This window comes from Ochotona princeps, chromosome 8, assembly GCF_030435755.1.
Source record: "Ochotona princeps isolate mOchPri1 chromosome 8, mOchPri1.hap1, whole genome shotgun sequence".
Taxonomy (NCBI): Eukaryota; Metazoa; Chordata; class Mammalia; order Lagomorpha; family Ochotonidae; genus Ochotona; species Ochotona princeps.
Window position 1 is genome coordinate 25,559,631 of NC_080839.1, and position 21,481 is coordinate 25,581,111.

Sequence of the window (21,481 nt, forward strand, 5' to 3'; positions counted from 1 at the left end):
GAGGACCTTAACCACTACGCCATTGCCCCGGGCCCCATCCCCTGAGTTTTACAACAGTCTTTCAGTGGGAGTAGATGAAGGGCTTTTCAACACAATACTCCCTTTGTGCCTCAAATCTGCACTTCTCTGGAGGTGAACCTGGCTCTATTCTGCAGGTGGGGACAGGGGCTGGCTCCTTTACACACAGTCCTACTTTTCTTTGTGCCCACCACAACCCTGCTTCCTCCTAATTGTACCTAAACCTGCCCTTCCTCAAAATTCTTTCGCTATATTTTCCTCTTTGGTGAGATGTACTCAGGCTTATTTAGTGTGTGGTCTCTTTTGTTCCAAAAAGCTACTACTTTCAACTTTGTCCGACTCCACACTTGCTCCTGGCGTTTAGAGGCTGACTGGGCTGAAACACGGGTTATGGGGAAAGAGAGATGCTTTCTACTGTCCCCTAATATTGTGCATGGTTAAAGTTTTCCATAACATTTATAAGTCTTTTAAAAACCCCACAATTATGGCAGAAGTCATGACAGTCTCTGAGATCTGTGGAAGGGAGAATTTACAGCCACTGCCTCACAGTAAGATGTCCTCATCCTAATCGTGGGGCCTGTGGATATATTATTACTGGTTCCTACAGCAAGACAAAGAAGGCCAGAGAGCTTGAGGCAAGGAGACTGCTGGATTATCCAGCTAGGCCCAGAGTCATCACACAGTTTCTTCAGCAGAGGCTCCCCCAGCTACGGCCAGATATATCGAGGGTTTGAAGAAACAAAGAAGCCAGAGGCCATGGGATGTAGGCAGCCTCCAGGAGACAGCAAAGGTGAAGGACTCACCTCTATAAGCTCCGAGAAGAGCAACCCTATTGATAGCCTGGTTTTATGTACCTAGCCTTTTTTTTTTCCCTCAAAGCAACTGATTCTTTATTTTATTATTTAAGATTTAATCATCTTTTATTGGAAAGGTAGGTTTACAGAGCAAAATATCTTCCATTTGCTGATTCACTCCCCAAGTGGCTGCACTGGCTAGGGCTGAGCTGATGCTAAGACAGGAATCAGGAGCTTCTTCCTGGTCTCCCATGTGAGTGCAGGGTTCCAAGGCTTTAGGCAATCTTCTACTCTTTCCCAGGCCACAAGCAGGGAGCTGGATGGGAAGTGGAGCACTGGATATGAGCTAGCACCTGTATCAGATCCTGGTACTGCAAGGGTAGGATTAGCCAACTGAGTCATTGTACCAAGCCTGAAAACAGATTTCATATTCACAGACTTGCAAGGTAAAAATGTGTGTTACTTTCAGCCTCCATGTTTATGGCAATTTGATGTGGCAGCAACATAAAATACAAGATCACCCACCAGGAATGAATAAAGACTGAAATATGACAGTTGTGTTTCACAGGTGAGAAAACAGTGGCAGCCCAGGAGATGGAAGAAAGGGCCACGTGAGCAGGGGAAAAGGTTCCAGGGAGAACGTGAATGCCCAAGAATTCAACCTACTCAATATTTACTGTGAGGGATGAAGGAATTTAAACCACCTTTACATTTTAAGGTGCATGTTATTCCCTTGCGTGACTTTACCTGTGATGCACATAGTAGCCTCTTTCCTTTGAAATCCATCACCTTTTCTCTCATATTTAAAGTTTGAGAACTTTCACAGCTTCAATCCACATTATAAACAGCATCAAGGTACAACTGAGGTTCAACTGCAGCACAGGCTGACAAGTGGAACTACTTCTATGTGGAAGTTAATCCACTTTTGGGAGACAGCCAAATCCAAGAGTGGAAACAGCCTTACAGTCTGGGTTGACAGGGTTTTATTGTCAAGCACTCAGTAGACTGTCAGTTCTGGTGGTCTTCCATGCCTCAGGGTCCCCCTTAAGTCACCATGGTGCCTGAGGAAGAGGTGACCACTGGTGGGAGCACAGAGACATGTCAGTCCCATGTGGGCAGGGCTGCAGCTACAGAGGAAGCAGCAGGACTGCCACAGAAGCAGAGGTCCATACCCAAAGGTTCTATATACACCTACCACCCCTCCCAATACTTTAGATTCAAAATAACTGTTCCTCATTAAAATGTTTACTCGCTATAAATGATCTCCACTACCCAATGTGGAAAATGGCAAATTATTTAATCCAGACAAGACTGCTGATGCCTCTGACTATTCCAGAAAATGTTTACATGCTAGCCGGCAATATTTACAAAATGAGAGGGATATTAAATTGGTATTTTCAGGCTCTAAGACAAAGCAAAGAAGCATGTAAGAGGAGTGCATTCTTATTTGAGACAGTGCAGAGTTAGCTCCCAATGGCTTATTCATTCCCTACAGGTGTACAATGGCTGAGGCTAACATCAGGAGCTGTTACCTCAAACCAGTTTCTGTATGGGTATCAGAAACCCAGTAACTTGAACCACTACTGCTGTCTCAGTTGGCACTAATTTGGAGTCAGGAGCAAGAACTGTGAATGGAACATGTGCAAGCCAGTAGGAAATACAGGTGTCCAAACTGGTGACTTAATTGCTGGGATTAATGTCTACCCTGAAGGATGGAATCTAAATTCTAAACTTACTCCTCATCTGGCTATGACAACCTGGGCTCAATGCTCATTCTCACATGAGGAACATGGCACATAACTTTTTTTTTTCTTTTTCTTTCCCTAAATAGTCTATTCCATTCAGTCTTCACAATTCAGAAGAGCTGTCACTTTCTTAGGGAGGGAATGTGTCCCAGATAATGTTGGCTCCTTCTGTTATGCACTCTTTCATAACAGTGAACACACCTGCAACTTCCTACTGTCTATCACTTTTTCTATCAGAATGCAAATTCTACGAGAAAGCAAGGTCTGCCTTCTGTCATTTTCACGTTAGTCTCCTTAGTCCCCGTAAGAGAGGACATATTCCTAACACTGGCTGAATAAAGAAATCAAAGAGGAGTGAGGGCCTGGTGTTCCTGTTCTTGGGTTACTGGTCATTTCTACATCAGTGGTTCCCAGAAATGTAAATGGCAGTGGAGTATATGGGCGCTTTGGGGCTAAATGACTAAAATCATGGAGTTTCTCAAATGCAGGAAACGCCCTGTATGCTTCTCTGGTCTTGTTTAGTGTGGAGCAATCAAACCTATGAACAAATGGGGCAGATTTTCAAGAAGGGGAATTCCATGAGGGAAGGAACAATCTTAACAGACACTTTCACTCAAAAGAATGAAGTTGAGGACCCAGCATGGTAGTCTAGTGGCTAAAGTCCTTGCCTTGCATCTACCAGGATCCTATACGGGTGCTGGATCAGTCCTGACTGTTCTGCTTCCCTTCTGGCTCCCCACTTGTGGCCTGGGAGAGCGGTCAAGGATGGCCCAAAGCCTTGGGACTCTGTACTCATGAGAGATCCTGAAGAAGCTCCAGGCTCTGGATCGGCTCAGTTCTGGCCATTGCAGCCACTTGGGGAGTGAACCAGTGGACAGAAGATCTTTCTATCTCTCCTTCTCTCTGTAAATCTGACTTTCCAATAAAAACAAATAAATCTTAAAGCAAAAACAAATAAAAAATAGATTTTTAAAACCCACTATCATGACATTCTATTTATACAGTGTCCAGAACAGACAGTTCTAAATAGAAAGCCAATATAGGTTGGAGCCAGTAGTACAGCATAGTGGATAAAATTGCTGCCTATGACACCAGCACTCTATAACAGCATTTGAGTCCCAGCCACTCCACTTCCTATCCTAATGCACTCGGGAAAGCAGAGATGTCCCAAGTGCTTGAACCCTTGCATCCACCTGGAAGACCCAGAGGAAGCTCTGGTTTCTGGCTTTGGCCTGGCACAACTCCGGCTATTGTGGTCATTTTGGGAAGATCTTTTTCTACCCTTGTTTCTGTCTCTTAAACTCTGCTTTGAAAGAAAAGATGCAGGTTGAAGACTCCCAGATCCTCACCAAGGAGCACCGAGGACTACATCCCTACTGCCAAGGAGACCACGGGGAAATGGAGTGCCTTCGGAGACCAAGAACTCTGAGGTCACCCACCCCCATTTGGATCTACCACATGGGATGGAAGAAGCCCAAATCCTGCCTAGCAGGTTCCAAGGTCATCGGAACAACAACCAGGATCCCTGAGTGGTCCGCAGAAACAGAAGAACAGTAAACTTCCTTCAGGACTAGGGAGAGGAGCTTTCTCTGGTCCTTGCCTGCTTCCAACTTTGGGTCCCCACCCCCCTCTCATAATAACCATCAGGAGTGCTCCAGAAACCCCTCAAAACAAACAAACAAACAAAACTAGAATAGATAGACAGAGAACAACAAGGAAAGCTCAGAACCAGACAGGAAACAGTCAGCGGAGATGCACTTATACCTCACTGGGTGGGACACAAAGATTAGTTACTCCTAACTGGGGTATGGAAGATTTCTCTGCACACCCCTCCTAAACATGCTCACCTAAACTGTTGACATATATCCTGTTAGAATTATAGTTAGACCACCCGAAAAACAGCCAGGTTCAGCGAAATCATGCTTCAATGCTATAAACTGCTAAAGACTAAAATTAAAATAGGCATGAGACAGCTGAATAGCAATCTAAGCCATTTTAAGGTGTATAGAATACGGTTGAATGTAAACCAAAATTGAAATGTCTATGAAGAAGTCACAGGTTGTGGTTGAGAACCTGCATTTTCCTATTAACATATTGGTTAATCAATACCATGTCAATTAATGTCACAATGTTGTAAATGGTTGGAAATATTATGTTCGGACTTTTAATTGATTGGAATGATACTCTGCCAGCTCTACCTTCAGACCAGAGATGGTCTCACCAACAAACCATTGAACTTACCAGGACAATAAGATGCTGGACTTTATGCTTGGTAAATACCTCCAATGAAAGAATGTCAACTGAATTTGAACTATGGAAATGCAACAAGGTGGAGCAATCCACCGTGGGGGGAGGGTTTTGGAAGGGGCGGGGGGAATCCCAGTGCATCAAAAAATGTATCACATAATGCAATGTAATTAGTTTTAAAAAAGGAAATGCAATAAAAATATATGTTAAAAAAAAAAGATGCAGGTTACTTAAGACTAGGAGTCAGCAGTCAAGTAGGGAGGTAACTTGGGGGAAAACGGGATGAACTTTCTTTTTGGAATGACATAACTATTTTGGAATTGTTCTGTTTGTACAACCCTCTGACTATGCTACAAATCCATGAACCATATACATTAACAGGGTAAACAGTATGGTGTATTAATTTTGTATCAGAAAAGTTATTAAACATTTCTTAAAATATGTAACTGAACCTAAAAAAAATGACTTACCTCAGGTGAGCACTATGGCTCCTCCGGCTAAACTGTTGCCTGGGACACCCATGTCCCATACTGGAGAGCCTGGTTTGAATTCTGTCTCATCCAGGTTCCTCCTAATGTGCCCAGGGGCAGCAGATGATGACGCAAGGACTGGGGTTCCTGGCTCCTGGCTGCAGCCTGGGCCAACCCTAGCTCTGTGGGCATTAGGGGAATGAAACAGCACATGCAAACAAATAGAAACCAATCTCCTACTCGTTTTCCCAAAGCACATTCTTGTCTCCTAGGACACTAAGTCCTGAGTTTACCTGTTTTCCTGCGTACCTGAGACCTACCAAAAGCCCCCTGACAGGATCTCTGATCCTGGTGAACCATGGACCTTCTAGCCTCTTGCAATGGAGACAGCCACACAATCCTCTCTTAACGATAAATTGTTCTTGAAGCTTGAAGAGTAGCATACAAAATATTTTCTCCTTTCCTGTTGTCACTCCATTAAGGTCATTTCAAACTCACTGGGTAGGGCTCTTTAAGTGATCAGCTCTGAATGTTAGAGGCTGCATTTCATGTCTTGATGTTCTCTATCTTTCACTGGGCCAGTGCAGTGAAACCCCTTCCTCCTATCTCTAGCAGACGCAAGAGACAGTTTCCTGGAGTCCAGCTGCACTCACTAGATCTGGGGGCCCCTCCTGGAGGCCCACCCACTCTCAAGTCACCTTACTTCCTTTCTTCATCCACAGCAATCATGCTGGCTGAGGGCTCTGGGAGCAAATCCTGCCCTGGCATGTCAGAAGGAACATGGGAACACATGGCAAAGTCAGGTAGGTGAAGGAGACAAGAAAGCCCGAGACTCTTCTCAGGTGAAACTGCCTATTCCTGGTGGAGAGTTAGGAGTAAGAGCCATCAGGTATGTGCTGGGATAAACGAACTGCATTAGAAAAAGAGGGAAAACTCAAACTTTATTGTCAAAGTCCTTGAGATATAAAAGATGCAACGGTAAAACCAAAGGCAACAGAAGCTGTCTCCTGCACGTCAGAGTGCTTGAGGGTAAAAGGGGTTGGGGATGCAAAGGTAGGTGGAAGGGAGACGCAATATTTCTCTAGCTTTAGAAGATCATAGTGTCCAGATTACAGAGGAAAATGTTGGTTTTCATTACAGATTCTTTGTAAAGCTATTTACCTGGAGGAAAGAGAAAAACCAAAAGTTAAACTCCATATTTTTAGCCACAGTGCACTCAGAATGCATCCATGCCCAAGCCCATGAGGTTTTTATGAGGAAGGGAAATAGGCATGAAGAAGAAACATGGGAGCTACTCAGGGCAATACAACAAACAAGTGGCAGAGCTAGGAAGGAAATCCAGAAGCTTCATTTCCCTAGTTTTGGAATACCTTACAGTAGAAAGTTAGCTGGCAAGCCAAGTTAGAGGTCAATTATTTAACAATTACAAACCCAACATACATTAGAGAATAGAGTATTATCTGTCATTTACAAAAGGTTCCATAGGCTTAAGTATGAAACACATTTCAGATGCAAAACATAGGACCCAATATGCATTACATAAGCATTTTAAATTTATTTATATATTTTTTAGGGAGGGGGAGGGAGAGAAAGAGATTTTTTCATCTTAGGGTTCATTCCTTAAATGGCTGTAAAAGCAATAGCAAGGCCATGATAAAATCAGGAGCCAGGAACTCCATTTGGGTCTCCACACAGGTAGCAGGAATCCAATCATTTAGACCATCATCCGCTCCTTTCCCCATAAAGTTGGATAGGAAGCGGAGCAGCTGGGATTGAACCCACACTCTGATAAAGGATGCTGGTGTTGCAGGTAGCAGCTTAATTCACCAAACCACAATGCCAGCCCCAAGACCTGATATACTAAACTTTAAAGAAAAAAAAAAAAAAGTAAGAGCACAACAAAGGAAATCCATAACAAAGTGGGAGTTAAGGTCTTTCCCACCTTTCTCATGAGTTCTTCTTGCTTATTTACATCTTCAGAAAAATCATCATTGACATCTAACACCAGCACTGGAATGCTCTGCAGAGACTCAAAGTGAAGCCTATAAAAAGATGAAGATTTGGGGCAAAGGAAAAACAAAAAAGAAATCTGAACTATGCTTCACATGCTCACCGAGGCTTCATAATTCAGAGGACGGATTTAAATTAGTAACATTTCTCAATGACCCTGTGTGTGTAGCATTGAAAAAAAATTTTTTTTAAATATTAAAAAAAATAAAACTGGCTGGAAGGAAGGCTGAGCTTTCTCTTTTGTCTTCAAACTATTACTGGTGGCCCAGAGCTGTAAACATTATTATTTTATTTTTATTATTATTAGAAAGTCAGATACACAGAGAAGAGGAGAGACAGAGACGAAGACCTTCTGTCTGTTGATTCACTCCTGAAGTGGCCACAATGGCTGCAGCTGAGCCGATCCAAAGCCAGGAGCCCAGAACCTCTTCCAGGTCTCCTACATGTGTACAGGGTTCCAAGGCTTTGTACTGTCCTCGACTGCTTTCCCAGTCTAAGAGCAGGGAACTGGATGGGAAGCAGGGCTGCCGGGGTTAGAACCGTCGCCCCATATGAGATCCTGGCATGCCACTAGGCTACTGTGTCAGGTCCAGAGTTGTAAACATTGTAAGTGGAAAATATGAAAAGCTATATATGAGCAATGTCAAACTGACCATTTTCCTAAAAATTTTGAGCTCTATACCCTGAGCCAATTATTACCATCACCAATCACAATGTTTAATTCACAGAAACATTTCTAAAATGGGGGGAAAAATCCAGAATTGAAGACAAAAGCCCCTTGGAATGTACAGAATATATTTAACATTAGAGTCTTGAGCTGGAAAATACTTGCCATTTTCCACTACTCCCAGTACATGATGAACTTTCTCAGAGGTTGCAAGCTGAGCTCTTTGCATTTAACTGCTTGCTGTAGGGAGGCAAATTCTCTGATACTGTTCTTCCACTTACTTGGTTGTCCTGTGAATAAACCACGCTTCGTGTTGACTGTGAAGCTGCTCAAGATAGGCCAGTTCAATTCCTTTCTCTTCCTTCCTGCCCCTTTGGCACAGTCTCTGCAAACAAACCTAAAACACAATGCCCAAGCCTCGTTGAGTCTACTTACTGTTTAGGGTGATATTATCCTAGTGGCTCTAGGAGCCACTCAGAACGTCTGCCTTGGGTACTGCAAGTCCTGCCTCTGCTGCTGTGTCTGCTTGCTGAGAGGATCTACACCACTCCCTCCACCCCGACTGTGAACCTGCTCTTCCTCTGGAGCATCTTACGATGATTAAGGGCAGAAGTCACCCACCAGCTGTCCAAGGCAGGAACTTCTGCCTTTTTTCCCCTCCACCCAGACACATCCAGAAGTTTACCCAGTTCTCCTGAGCCTCTGTCCAGTTGGTTCTCTCCTTGTTTATTCATGTGTGCTCTAATAAGGTTTTCATCATCATTATCTTCATCTAGACTCTGATGCTGTACCTCCCTGGGGCACACAGTTATACAGAAGGGCTAACAGGCTTCACAGTCAAAAAGTTCAGTAGTCAATTTCTGTCTTCACCATGTACTAGCAGAGCATGTGGTTTTTACATCCCTGTCTCTCATCTACCCAAAAGCTTACTATCAGGATTCATTGAGGGAAGGTGTACCAGAAACTTGGCAAAAGCTGTTCTCTAGTTTGTCCCCACAATCTACGCTTCCACAGTTACTGCAACATGATGGCAAAGGACCCCTTGATTAAAATGTAACACAGGTTCCTTACTATCTATGGCCACAACCCCAGGAAACAAAGAAATATGGGTAGCCTTGAATTGATAACATGGTGAGGGAAGGGAACTATGTTCTGGTACAGAGATTAAGTTTTTGCTTCTCATACCAGCATTCCAAATCTGAGTACTAGTTTTATTTCTAGCTGCTCCACTTCTAACCTAGCTCCCTGTTGAAGTGCCTGGGAAGGCAGCAGATGATAGTTCAAGTACTGGGGCTCCTGGCAACTATGTGGGAAACCAGGATGGGATTCTTGGCTCCATGTGGCTTGGTCTGGTCCAGACCTGGCCACTATGGCCATTTGGAGAATAAACCAGCAGGCAGAAGAGCCTTCTCTTCCCACCCTCACTCATCCCTTTTAAATAAATTAAATAAAGGTTAAGGAATCTGAAATATCTTTCATAACACACAGAACACACTCTGAAGAATGCAAAATCCACAAAGGTCAAAGATAAAGAATTGAAAACAACAGAAGAGTTAGACTTGAACGACCTCTTCTTCTTGCCACTTCAGAGTGTGCAGTTTCTTTTTTTTTAAGATTTATTTATTTTTTACAAAATCAGATATACAGAGAGGAGGACAGACAGAGAGCAAGGTCTATCGTCCGATGATTCACTCCCCAAGTGACTGCAACAGCCAGTGTTGTGCTGATCCAAAGCCGGGAACCAGGAACTTTCAGGTCTCCCACATGGGTGTAGGCTCCCAAAGCACTGGGCCGCCCTCGACTGCTTTCCCAGGCCACAAGCAGGGAGCTGGATGGGAAGTGGGACTGCCAGGGTTAGAACTGACGCCGATGTGGGATCCTGGTGCATTCAAGGTGGAGGACTTTCGCTGCTAGGCCATGCCTCCGGGCCCAAGAGTGTGCAGTTTCATTCTGAATTCAACTAGCAGGCAGGCTGAAGCACACTGGCTCCAGGAGGGTGTCTTCTCCTTGACCTTTCATACCAGGCTACCCACCCACTCTTCTTCTCCCCTGGTTTCATTGGTTTGGTCAGGTTTGATCTCCTTCCTACAGGACAGGTCAAGCTCTTTCATATCTTCAATTTTTGCTCCAAATGCTTCTTTTACCTGAACTGCCCTTGTTCCTCTCTCTGCTTGGCAAACACTTCAACAAAACCTACCCTGGAAGAATAGGTGGATTAACTCACAGATTTAGGACTTTTCCTTGTTCAAGCACTTGATGCAAACTTAAAAAAATTTTTAGGATTTTTTAATTGGAAAGACAGATTTATAGAGAGAAGGAGAGACAGAGATGGAGATCTTCCATCCACTGGTTCACTCCCCAAGTGGCTGCAATGGCTGGAGCTGAGCTGATCTGAAGCCAGGAGCCAGGAGTTTCTTCTGGGTCTCCCACATGGGTGCAGGGTCCTAACACTTTGGGCCATCTTCCTCTGCTTTCCCAAGCCATCAACAGGGAGCTGGAGGGGAGGATTAGTTAATTGAGCCATTGTGCCAGGCCCTAATGTAAACTTTATTCCCAAATGTAGTACAGAACACTCCCAAAGCCTTGAGGTCCATGCCGTTTCGCTCTGAGGAAATGAAATCATAGCCTCCTTTTACTTACTTCCTCCCATCTAGCCTGTATCCCTATCTCACTGCTGATGGCTTCAAGTCCTTTCCCTTTTATTTACTCCCTCTCTAACCATATAGCTTTCCTGACTGCCAAACTCTTAGAACATTTCCTACCCTCAACCAGCTAACTTTTTGTACTTTCAGAAATATTTTATTATACATAAATCCTTATCCCTTATGTTTTAGGGTTATGTGTGTATACATACATAAATGTCCCACCTTGTACTCCAAGAAAAATACTGCTGGAATTAGTAAAAATGAACATACATTTTTAAAGTGGCTTTATATTTTCAAGGACTCACAAAGGCATAAAAAATTTTTTTTACAAAAGCTATTTATGATTGTTTAGTCATTGCTTATACTCAAACATCAATGTTCTCATTAATCTCCTATGAAAATAGGCAAACTTGGGCCCGGCACGATGATGTAGTAGTTAAAGCCCTCGCCTTGCACATGCTGGGATCCCATATGGGCACCGGTTCTAATCCCAGCGGCCCCACTTCCCATCCAGCTCCTGCCTGTGGCCTGGGAAAGCAGTCGAGGATGGCCCAAAGCCTGGGACCCTGCACCTGCATGGGAGACACAGAAGAGGCTCCTGGCTTCGGACTGGCTCAACTCCAGCTGTTGCTGCCACTTGGGGAGTGAATCATCGGACGGAAGATCTTCCTCTTTGTCTCTCCTCTCCATATATCCGCCTTTCCAATAAAAATAAATCTTAAAAAAAAAAAAAGAAAGAAAATAGGCAAACTCTCCTTTAGGAGTCTAAGTGAACTATTCTGAGCGTGTGGCACAATTCTTGCTTTACTGATAGAATTACAGCGATTTATTATTATTATTATTGCTGTGCTTTAGCCTGGCTACTCTTCATCTCAACCCTCTGATTGTGAACAGTGACACTGTAATGTCAAGGGAGGACTCTTTGATCTTCTTAATCTGCCCCACCCAAAAGGAAGAGCTTTCCTTCTGTTCTGACTGCTTGGATTCAGACACAGTAATTGTACTATGACTGCTAATGGCTCTGGTCCCTGTTCCTTCCAAGCCCTAACCCCAAATGCCATTTGTTATCACATTTCCTGCATGCTGTTTAAACTGACTTTCCAGGTACACAAATAGGCTAGATGGGTAGAAACACTGAGGGTCCACCATCTCCTGATTTTCTTAAAAAAAACAAACAAACAAACAAAAAAAACAATGAATTAATCTGCAAGGCCGAGAAACAAACAGATCTACCACCCACTGGTTTATTCCTGAAATGCCTGCAATAGCCAATGGTGGGCCAAGACAAAACCAAGAGCTGGGAGTTCAATTCAGGTCCCCAGTGTGGGTGGCCAGAGACATAACTACTTGAGACCTAACTACCATCACTTGCTAGGATGCGTGTTAGCAAGAATTTGGAATCAGGAGCAGAGTTGGGACAGGAACCCAGTCACTTCAAAATGGGATGCAGGTGTTGTAGGTGGCAGGTAGGAGGGGGCAGGAGGACCTAAATCTACTTCAGAAGCTCTAGCCTCAGCTTCTTGACCAGTCCAGCTCTTTTCATTTTTTTTTTTTTAAGATTTATTTATTTATTTTTTTATTGGAAAGTCAGATATACAGAGAAGAGGAGAGACACAGAGGAAGATCCTCCGTCCGATGATTCACTCTCCAAGTGGCCAGCATGGTCAGTGTGGCATTGATCCAAAGACAGAAGCCAGGAACTTCTTCCAGGTCTCCCACATGGGTGCAGGGTCCCAAGGCTTTGTACAATCCTCGAGTGCTTTCCAAAGCCACAAGCAGGGAGCTGGATGGGAAGTGGGGCCGCTGGGATTAGAACCGGCAGCCATACAGGATTCTGGCATGTGCAAGGCAAGGACTTTAGCCACTAGGCAACTACATTGGGCCTACAGTTCAGCTCTTAATTTTGGTTCTCTTACTCTCTTGGGACTGGTTAACTCCAAATCTCACAGCAGTGACTTGGGGGGAGGTGAGAGTATTCTTGAGACTCAACTTTTTTTTTTCCCCTGAATCCCTACTCTTAATGACATCAAAACAGCATTAAATATTCTATCTCATCTCAAAATAAAATGCAAGCTGCTTTATACCTATTGAGTTACAATAATCCTCCACTTGCCCCACTCTAACAAAGCCAAAATACTTCAATTAGTCCAGTGATAATATTAAGCATCAGCAGCACCACCCCTCCAGACCCTTTCTCACATATAGCACAGAGAAAAGTAAGGGAGACTCATGCTTTTCTGGTAGGCCCTAGAGGCCGGTGCAACCTGCACTCCCCAGAAACAACAGCCTCTGCTTGGGCCAGGCAGCCCTGCGTCACAACCAGGCCATCAGCCCACTTCCTCCTCTGCGTCCTCATGGCATTGAGCTGACTGTGCTCCAGTACTGTTTCTCTTGGAAAGGACTGGTCAGCATTCTCACTTCTCCCAACACTCGGCCCTAACCCAGCTGTCCTTTTCAGTTGAGCCAGCCAGTCTGCAGCTTTCACAAGAAACTCCAATTTTTCTTCAAATTCCAAACAAAATCTTCACTTATTCAACTCTACAGACCCACATTCCACCTTGATTAAGGCCATGAGACCTTCTGGGGACCAGGCCTTCTCTTTCACCCTTAACTCTATGCTCAGCTACTTAGAAACTTTGTGCTCACTGGCAGGGGACTCCTCCCCCTAGTCCTTGACACTAAACCCTACCCTAAAGTGCAATCCACTTCCTAATTTGCCTCCTCAACTCCTGCTCCCAGGCAACAAAGACTACACTGAAAGGTGACCTTGCTGGTCAGTCCACAATTAATGAATCTAACATTAGTTTGGTTATTTTCAAGGAAGGTTTTCAGTGTTCTAGCTTCACTTAATTTTTAGTTTCATTTTAGATCTTAGTCTCAACTTTTTTTTCCTTCAAGTTTATTTCATATATTTGAAAGGCAGAGTTAGATGGAGAGAAGAAATTTCATCTACTGTTTCACTCACCAAACAGAAGTAATGGCCGTGGGCTGGGCCAAGCCAAAGCCAAGAGCTTCCTCTGGGTCTCCCATGTGGTCTGGGGGCCCAAGCACTTGGGTCATCTGCTGCCTTCCTAAGGCACATTAGCAAGCACCTGGAGTAGTCAAGACTCAAATCAGCACTCATATGGGATGCCAGTGTCACAGACAGTGGCTTTACCCAATACGCAACACCAGCCTCAAGTCCCAATTTATTTCTGTGGAATTTCTTATTTCTTCTTGTGACCTAGTTTCTGTTTCATCATTTTCTGATAAAAAGATCCTCCGTGTTTGATCCAAGTGACATTCAAAGGTCTCTTTCCAGGCTCTCTTCCTGAAGCAGGACCCTTTGTTCTAGTACTTTCCTTCTTTGGCTTATGTGAGTCCAAAGAACACAGCCTTCCTCTCTGGTCCTCAGGCTCCCTTCTGTCTGCATGCTTCCTTCCTACATCTAAAACACACGGCCTCCAGCCTGAAGAAAGGTTTCCTTCCTCCTAAGATTATGTGGTGGGTGTGGCATTTGATGGCACCTTAGATAACACTCAAAAGTTGAAAGCATGTCTCTTGCTGTGTGTTAGAATTCCACTCCAGAGCTTTTCAAGATCATCCAGCCCAAGCCAGAAGATTTTACAAAGGACTACTCAAGTGGAAAGAAAGGTTTCCAGGAGCTGACAAGGACCAGTGCTGTCTTAGAGCCTGCAGCTCATGTCATATCACCTCTGGGTGATTAGCTGGCTCCGAAGTGCAGGACACAGGACTTCTGTGTGCCACACTGTCTTACCAGTGATAACCGCAAGGTTTAAAAGGGGCTACAAAATGGGGCAGTGTCTAGATGACGTGACTTCTCTCGCTCCCTACAACCTTCAGAGTACTGCAGATTCTTGATTCACAGAAAGGGGAGGAAAGCTGAGGTAACTGGGTATAGGTCAGTGCCCATCCTTCAAACCCTGTGTGAAACAGACATTTGCCATAAGTAGTTGCTACATCAAGAGGGACTTTTTAAAACATTTTAAAATTTTCTTTTTAATATCGCTTACATAGTTGAGAAGAATGCATGCCCAGATGGGCCTCTGATTAGGGTGGGGAGGGTCAGATATGGAGGAAGGAGCAAGAGGGACTTTCTAATGAATCACCAGTCTCTAACTGGAGATGCAGGTGTCTAGTGAGGATCACCTGTTGGGTTTCCTGCATCCCTGAAGTCTAAGGCTTCAGTTCTGAGTTACCTGGGGAGTAGCTTGGAGGTAGATGAAGCCATGTAATGTGAGCCGGCTGGCAAACTCCCACAGGAGAAACGAATGCCAGTCCTGATAGATATGCCATTCGATGTCACTGATGGAACCATTTTCAAAAAGATTCTTTGCAAAGATATACCTGGTTGGAAATTAAATGGAATGGGCAGGAGGGGAAGGAAGAAGATGGGAAATGGAATGAAAGGCACAAGAGAGAAAGAAGCAGAAAAAATCAATAACCAACTTGTTCCACGTCCATTCAAACCACTTAACCGTTTTAGCTCCTCATCACTCCTTAAGGAATCTCAATTCTTAACCCATATCTTCCTCCCTGCTCCACACCAAAACAGGAAAGCTCAAGTAGACCAGAGAGACTGAAACCACAGTTTTCCATGTGGATTCATTTGTTGTACCCAGATTTTGAGACCCCTAGAAATATCAGGAGTCTGAAGTCGATGTAAACACATGTGGGCGGTTTATTCAGGCCAGCCTAGGCTCCCAGCTGTCACCCCAGTCCAGCGGGCTGTTGCAGTGGCAGCAGCAACAGCAGCAATAATAGCAGCAGGGGCGAGGTTGGACAGCACAGGGTTTTTATACATTTCAGGCCAATTCCACACAACGACAGAGTAATGATTGGTCAGTTTAACTGTTAACTTAAAAAGAGCAAGTTGGCAGGTTTCTATTGTTGGGTTTGAAGCAAGCAACTTTCAAATAGTACAAACTGGTGGGCTACAGGGTAGTGAGCAAGTCTTATCTAACACCAGGAGCCTCCTTCCTGAGGAGTGCTCTGCCTATGTGACCTGCCGGGTGTTAAATAGACTGTCAGGCCTGGAGTTCATACAGCTCCTCAGCAAAACAAGCAAGGCAGAAATCACAAGAGCAGAAAACACAGAGGTTTCCTCACATTCTCCAGAAGAAGGTGGACATCAGAAAATTAGCACTAGTCTCCAGAAAATGATGCACATAAATACAAACTTCCGAGATTTCCTTGTTTTCGCAAAGCTCCAAATAAAACAAGTGATCTAGTATAAAGCCATCACCAGGGGCTGTTGCAACGGTTCAACTGGTTCAATCCTCCACCTCCAAATACAGCATCCTATATGGGCGCTGTTTGGTACCTGGCTGCTCTACTTCCAGTTCCCTACTTACGGCCTGGGAAAGCAGTAGAGGATGGCCCAGGCCTTGGAACCCTGCACCTGCATGGGAGACCCAGAAGAAGCTCCTGGCTCCCAGCTTCAGATTGGCTCAGTTCTGGCCACTGCGGCCACTTGGGGAGTGAACCAGCAGATGGGAAGATCTTTCTCTTTGTGTTTCCTTCTCTCTGTAAAGCTGCCTTTCCAGTAAAAATAAGTAAACCTTAAAAAAAAAGTCACCACCACATTTCTTCTAAGGACTGAGGCCTTCTGAATCTGCAGACAATGGAGCCAACCTCACCCTAGCTGAGGAACTGAGGAGCTGTGGCCTGTGGCCCAGGAAATGCATTTCATAACAACTTCAGTCTCAGCAAGAAAGCCAGCTCACTTTCCAATTCTAACAGCTCTTGCTTGCTTCCTCTGCTGAGCTACTAGTTTAAAGAAAGCTTAAGCTAAACTCAAACTAACTTTACCCTTAGCTTAGTTCCACAACAAAGGGAGCATGTGGGAACTAGGAAAGTCCAGCCAAACGGAGACTTTGGTATCGGAAGGGTCAATTCTGCTTTAAACCCTCAGGCATCTTGATACAAAACACAATTTACATCCTGAACAATGAACTACAGTTTCTAAGGCAACGCTCAGCAACCAGCCACTTCTGGGAAAATGGAATTCAGAATCTTCCCCTACTAATGGCTCAGGGAAGCACAGACTACAAGGCTGTGTGTGTCATCATTCCAGCAACACTCAGTGTCTGATCTGGCCGCACTCCTCCATAGCTTTTTCACTGTGGGCAAGTTGTCCAAACTCTCGGCCCAATGAGGTGATGACTATAAATAATGCTCATCAATGCTGAGAACAGTGACTGGCAATGTACGCAAGATATTTTAGTTATTGCTGTAACTGCCTTATGCTAGGTTATGATAAAGCTAATATGGAAACTCTGCAAGTAAAATTTTCTATCTAGAATGGGTTAGCTATAACTTGAAGGTAACAGAGAGGTGATATTTGTACCAAGTTCCAAAAATAGTGTCAGCTTCTTCAGAAATCCAGAAGTCAAATCAGACATTCTATAAAGAGAAATTAACCAAGTGCTATTAAAGGGGCCATTCCCCCACCCCCAAGCTTTATTTATTTTTATCAGAAAGGCAAATTTACAGCAAGGAGAGACAGAAAGATCTTCTGTCTGCTGGTTCATTCCCCAAGTGGCTGTAATGGCTGGGAGCGGAGCAAAACCCAAGCCAGGAGCCAGGAGTCTCTCCAGGGTCTATCATGCAGTTACAGGCTCCCAAGGCTTTGGGCCATCATCCACTTCTTTCCAACACCACAAGCAGAGAGCTGGATGGGAAATGGAGCAGCCAGGTCACAAACAGGTGTCCAAATGAGATCCTGGCACTTGAGAGGAAAGGATTAGCCAATTAAGCCATGGAGCAGGGCCCCCTTGCCTCTGGTAAGAAGTGCTTAATTTCGTCAAAGCTAGTGTGATACGTGACAGCTGACAGCAGGGGAGAAGCGTGCAGTGCTGAGTGTGGAGCAGGAGGGAGGTGCTGCAGCGCATAGAGCTTAGGCATGAGGAGTCAGGACCCGTGCTCCAAAACCGGAAGCCAGTGTTTCCTTTAACTCAAACAGCAAAGTCAGGTTTTTTTTTCCTTCCTATAATCCACTCTCTTAAGCAACTTATATTTCTCCTTTGGGACATATACTACATATAAGCATGTGTTTAATTCCTACTGAACTAGGATCCATGTGGAGGCAGCAACTGGGTCTACCTTACCCACTGCTGCAGCTCTACAGCCAGGCCTGGTGTCTCAACACAGGCAGTGTTCAGGAAGACTGCCAAGCAAACAAACACATGAATCTTCAAAAGAATGGAAAGGTTCTATCATGATTTGTTATTAGTTATCTTTTTTATCTCAAAAATGCCCCTTCTAGTGTCTGGCATTGCAGTGCAATGGGTTAAATTGTTGTTTATGATGCCAGCATCCCATACTGAAGTGGATCCATTCTGTCTCTGATCCAGCTTCATGTTAATGTGCTAGGTAGGCAGTAAATTCAAGTGTGTGTGCCTCTGCCACCCACGTGGGAGACCAGGGTGCAGTTCTTGGCTCTTGGTTTCAACCTGGCCCAGACTGGGTTACTATAGCCATTTGGGGAGTTAAGTCAGTGGTTGGGAGGTTTGTCTTTTCTTTTTGTCATTTTGCCTTTCAAAAACAACATACTTTTAAAAAATTCTATCCCAGTCTAAAGAAACCACTTAATATGGTAGGTTCCTATGATAAAAAAATTCATACCCCTTATTTTACAAGTAAATGTTAAGAACACATAACGCCATAGCAAAGCATTTGCTTCTCTGTTTTCCTGAGGTGTCTCTTACATGACCAAATTAGTAAAGGACTAGAAATCAAAAGACCAATTGTGAGCATGTTTCCAGGCAACCTAGGTGGTCACATATAATTCAACTTCCAAGTTTTAGGTTCACCATTTGGAAGAAGAGAAGAAATAGGTAGCAATATTCCAGCAGCTGAAAAGAACTAAAGCCTACAACCAAACCATTTGTAATGTATACATTTGGCTTTTATAAACAGTAGACTCTATGCTTGGGTGCAGAGAAGAAATGTGTAACTTGCAAGATATATTTTATGTATCCGAATCACCTGCCACTTAGAAATATTTACTTACTGTTTTCTTTTAGGTGACTTTATGGGAGTACTAAAAAGCAGAACTAATTTATCTACTTTGGAATTAAATGGAGAGTGTCTTCAGCAGTAAATGGAAAATGAAAATGCAGCATTTTCCATTTTCATAATTCCAAGGGGCTCAAGACAGATCATTTTGCTTAAAAGCAGCATTTCACTGACACAAGCTCCTGATTTAGAGAAACCTCAGCAGCAATGAGATCAAGCTACTCTGCTTCTAAGTGGCTTAACTGTAATTCACACTCTGCTCTAGGTGGCAGAGGCAGGAATTTTGGGGTCTAGTTAGGATATCTCTTCTGGAACAGATGGACTCCTCTAGGCCAGCTGTCAGCCTTCACGTTGTGGAGCATTAAAATGAGTCCCTTTCCTCAACAGGCACTGGGTGTTCACTCCAGACTCTGGCCAGCACCTTGTCACCTAACCTTGCCACCCAAAGAGTGGAAAAAGACTGATAACTCTGAAACAGAAACTAATTTCACAGATGTGCTTCTTCTGCCTACACAACTGTTTATGGAGAATAAAAAGGGATAAATAACTTTCTTATGTCATTTTGGGAACACAAATTTTAAGTCTTTTTCTTTAAGATGATAATCAACAACTTAATTCACTTGTTTTCCTAGCTCATACACTGCTAAATATCTCCTCTCTTTAGCATGTATGATTTATACTAGGTAGCTATAGCTTGCCTCCATGCCAGGAAACAGGGATTAATTAGTGGTAATGTGGGACAGTTAGTATGTTCAGCTCACAAAAACAAACAAAAAACTACATTTCTTTCTTGACATTCCTATGAAACTCAGTAGAAATATAACTGTGCAAATTGGTATAGTGTTGTCTTCAAAAAGCAGGTAAGTTTGCAAAGTATACTTTTCAATGACTAGTACAGGGTGGGACCTGGAGGGAAAAGAGAAAGTATGAAGAACTGAAAAGGGGATTTGCAAATGCCAGAAGGTTGACATCTTACCTGTCACTGTACACAGACCTCTCAAAGATCTGCACCGGCCTCTTGGCCTGTAAGAGTTTTTTAGGCAAGGGCTCCAGGTGTACTTTCAGACGGCTCATAAACGAATATGTCTGGAACGTATAGGACCATCGTGCTGGCTCCTGGTACATCATGTCCAGTAAGTTTCCGAGACTTTGGGCAGCGCAGGCCTAGAGGGGATTGTAACAGAATTTTCTAGAAGGTGTATTTACTCCATGGTATACATCCCCAGGACTCCCTCAAGCCTGCTTAATAACCAATGAAAGAAGAAATTATAATTAAAAGATACATTAAAAGATACAATCAGGGGCCCGAAGCGTGGCCCAGTGGCTAAAGTCCTCACCTTGAATGTGCCAGGATCCCATGTGGGCACTGGTTCTAATCCCGGCAGCCCCACTTCCCATCCAGCTCCCTGCTTATGGCCTGGGAAAGCAGTCGAGGACGGCCCAAAGCTTTGGGACCCTGCACCCAGGTGGGAGACCTGGAAGAAGAGGTTCCTGGTTCCCGGCTTCAGACTGGCGCAGAACCAGCCGTTGCGCTCACTTGGGGAGTGAATCATCGGACGGAAGATCTTCCTCTCTGTCTCTCCTCCTCTCTGTATATCTGACTTTGTAATAAAATAAATAAATCTTAAAAAAAAAAAAGATACAATCAGGGGCTGGTGTAGTCAAGTCCATCTGGGAAAGAGTTAACAACCATTTAAAACTCTACCTAAATTAAATCTCTCCACTGAGACATTATACAGCCTCACGTGAGAGTCCATCATGGACTGTTTCCTTTTTCATTCTCCCTTGCTTCCTTCCCCCTCCTTTCTTTTCTTGCAGGTTTATTCATTTATTTGAAAGAATAACAGAATAACACACATACACACACATATACGCGCACGTGGAGAGAGAGATTTTCCATCTGCTGCTTCACTCCACAAATGCACTGGGAAAAGTCAAGGTACTTCATCCCAGTCTTCCAGGGATCCATTATCTGCTGCCTCTTAGGTGCATTAGCAGAAGCAGGACTGGAAGCAGAGGAACTGGAACTCGAAGCAGCACAGCATTCTAAGCCACAGCTTAATCTACTATTTGCTAACATGCTGTGTCAAAACACCTGCCTCTGCACCTATTGCTTCATAAAACTTAAAAAAAAAAAAGAAAAAACAAAAACAAAAGACAAAGAAAGTGATTATTTGCAAACTTAATCAACCAAGCAAACAATTTGCATTCTATGCCTTCATGCTAAGGTTACACTTTGCTTGCCAAAACCCTCTTCCATTCTAGCAACGTATGAAATGCAATTAGCAGGGTTTCAGTTATTTGGCATGTGCTAGTTGGCATAAGTAAGGGATATGCAGGAGTCCTGAATTCTTTTCCAGGTTCTGCCACAGATTCAACGCAAAACTCCGGACCTGTATTTATTCAATCAGTCACCTTTAATGGAAGACCTGTGTGGATGAGGCACTACGTTGCCTAGCGGCCGTAAGAGGTACAGCAAAAGGAAGTAACATTTATTTCAATTTTCACTATGCTAAAGCATTTAACATTCAGAACTGTTTAGTCAGGTAGGTACTGGTGCTACACTTATTTTGTAGAGGCAAAAATCTAGTAAGAGGTCTGGTAACTTCCTTGTGCACAACACTGGAGGGAGTAAGTGCTGAATGAGAACTCCAACCTGGCTTGAACAAAATGTGGTTACTGAATGCAAGGGGCTCAAATACAACAGGAGAGGGGGTGACAGGACAGAAAGAGCAGGAATATAAAGGAGAATGTGACATGAAAGCACAACCACCTATGGTGGAGAGAATCTCAAGAAGTTTCTGGAAAAAAAGGGGAATTAAGCTGGGAAGTAAATATTGAAAGATTTCCCTCTTTCCAATTCTCC

The 21,481-nt window shown here is 43.9% G+C and overlaps 1 protein-coding gene across 4 annotated transcripts in view; it reads right to left on the minus strand.

Annotated features, from left to right (window-relative positions):
* Positions 1-6,196: 6,196 nt before the first annotated feature.
* DGUOK (deoxyguanosine kinase) overlaps positions 6,197-21,481 on the minus strand; it is a 34,707-nt gene continuing 19,422 nt past the window's right edge. For 3 of the 4 annotated variants that reach the window (XM_004590673.3, XM_058667740.1, XM_058667739.1), the window contains 5 exons: positions 19,592-19,779; positions 14,796-14,943; positions 8,233-8,348; positions 7,217-7,316; positions 6,197-6,435 (listed from right to left, as the gene is read on the minus strand). In XM_004590673.3, the coding sequence (XP_004590730.1) occupies positions 6,409-6,435; positions 7,217-7,316; positions 8,233-8,348; positions 14,796-14,943; positions 19,592-19,779 (579 nt within the window). In that variant the 3' untranslated portion in view covers positions 6,197-6,408. The remainder of the gene's footprint in view (positions 6,436-7,216; positions 7,317-8,232; positions 8,349-14,795; positions 14,944-19,591; positions 19,780-21,481) is intronic. The other variant, XM_004590674.4, reaches the window with a different exon arrangement.